The sequence below is a fragment of the Myotis brandtii genome, unplaced genomic scaffold, assembly GCF_000412655.1.
Source record: "Myotis brandtii unplaced genomic scaffold, ASM41265v1 scaffold691, whole genome shotgun sequence".
NCBI lineage: Eukaryota > Metazoa > Chordata > Mammalia > Chiroptera > Vespertilionidae > Myotis > Myotis brandtii.
In genome coordinates this window covers 1,451,221-1,452,264 of record NW_005370704.1, presented here as the reverse complement: position 1 = coordinate 1,452,264, position 1,044 = coordinate 1,451,221, and the positions used below count along the sequence as shown (strand labels likewise).

The 1,044-nt window shown below is 68.3% G+C and overlaps 1 protein-coding gene across 1 annotated transcript in view; it reads left to right on the top strand.

Moving 5' to 3' along the window:
- INPP5E (inositol polyphosphate-5-phosphatase E) overlaps positions 1-1,044 on the top strand; it is a 9,902-nt gene that overhangs the window by 3,027 nt on the left and 5,831 nt on the right. Inside the window, exons 2-3 of the mRNA XM_014529701.1 lie at positions 3-137; positions 834-957. Coding sequence (XP_014385187.1) covers positions 3-137; positions 834-957 — 259 coding nt within the window. The remainder of the gene's footprint in view (positions 1-2; positions 138-833; positions 958-1,044) is intronic.

Sequence of the window (1,044 nt, the reverse complement as noted above, 5' to 3'; positions counted from 1 at the left end):
AGGCTGTCGCGGGCCCACAGCAGCCTGGGCCCCGGCCGTTCCCCCAGCCCCCTGGCCTCCGACGACTGTTCCCTGCGCTCGGCCAAGTCCTCCTTCAGCCTCCTAGCGCCCATCCGAGCCAAGGACGTCCGCAGCAGGTAGGGACCCCGGGGTGGGGGTGGGGCTCGGCGTCTGTGCCTTTATTTTAGGGTCAGAGGACCGGGTGCTTGGAATGTGTCCAGCGCATAAAGGTGGAGACTGACCGGGTCTCCCAGTCCTTCCCAGGTGACTCCTGCCCAGGCTGATGGCCGAGGGCCGTGCCAGGTGGAGGGAGAGCCCAGGGCCACTCGGCAGGAGGGCAGAGGCGCTGGCTTCCTGCTGGGCTCCAGCAGGGCCGTGGCGTCTCCGGTGTCTGGGACCCCGTTTGCTGAGCGCCCGCTCCTGGGGGAGGGAGGACGGGCGCCACGGGCTCGGGGCTTTAATATTGAACCCACGTCGGCATGTTTACGGCTTGAAAAGAACCTGAGTGCCGTCCCCACATCTTCCCTTTGCTCACGACGCCCAAATGCGGGCTTCTTTCTGGCTCACCGCTCCCGAGGCCAGAGCTGTGAGTCCCCAGCTGGGGCTCCTGAGCCGGAGCTTCTCCTGGGAGCTGGCCTGGGGGTCACTCCACCCCGCTCCCCGTCCCCGCAGGCCTGTCTGTCTGCCGCGTCTCCCCACACGGGCTCCGGCCTCCTCGGCTCCGATCCCATCGACCAGGGCTGGGCGGGTTGTTTGAAGCACAGTCTGCCAGGCCCTGACTGGGGGCGCCCGAGGGGCGTCTGCTCGCACCCCAGTTCAGTCTGTCCTTGCAGGAGCTACCTGGAGGGGAGCCTGCTGGCGAGCGGGGCCCTGATGGGGGCGGAGGAGCTGGCCCGGTACTTCCCCGACCGCACCCTGGCCCTCTTTGTGGCCACGTGGAACATGCAGGGCCAGAAGGTGAGTGGGATGCGGCCGGGGTTCCTGCCTGTTCCTTCCGGCCTCTGAGCCACACCCAGGACGCCTCCTGCCGGTGCCCCATTCCTC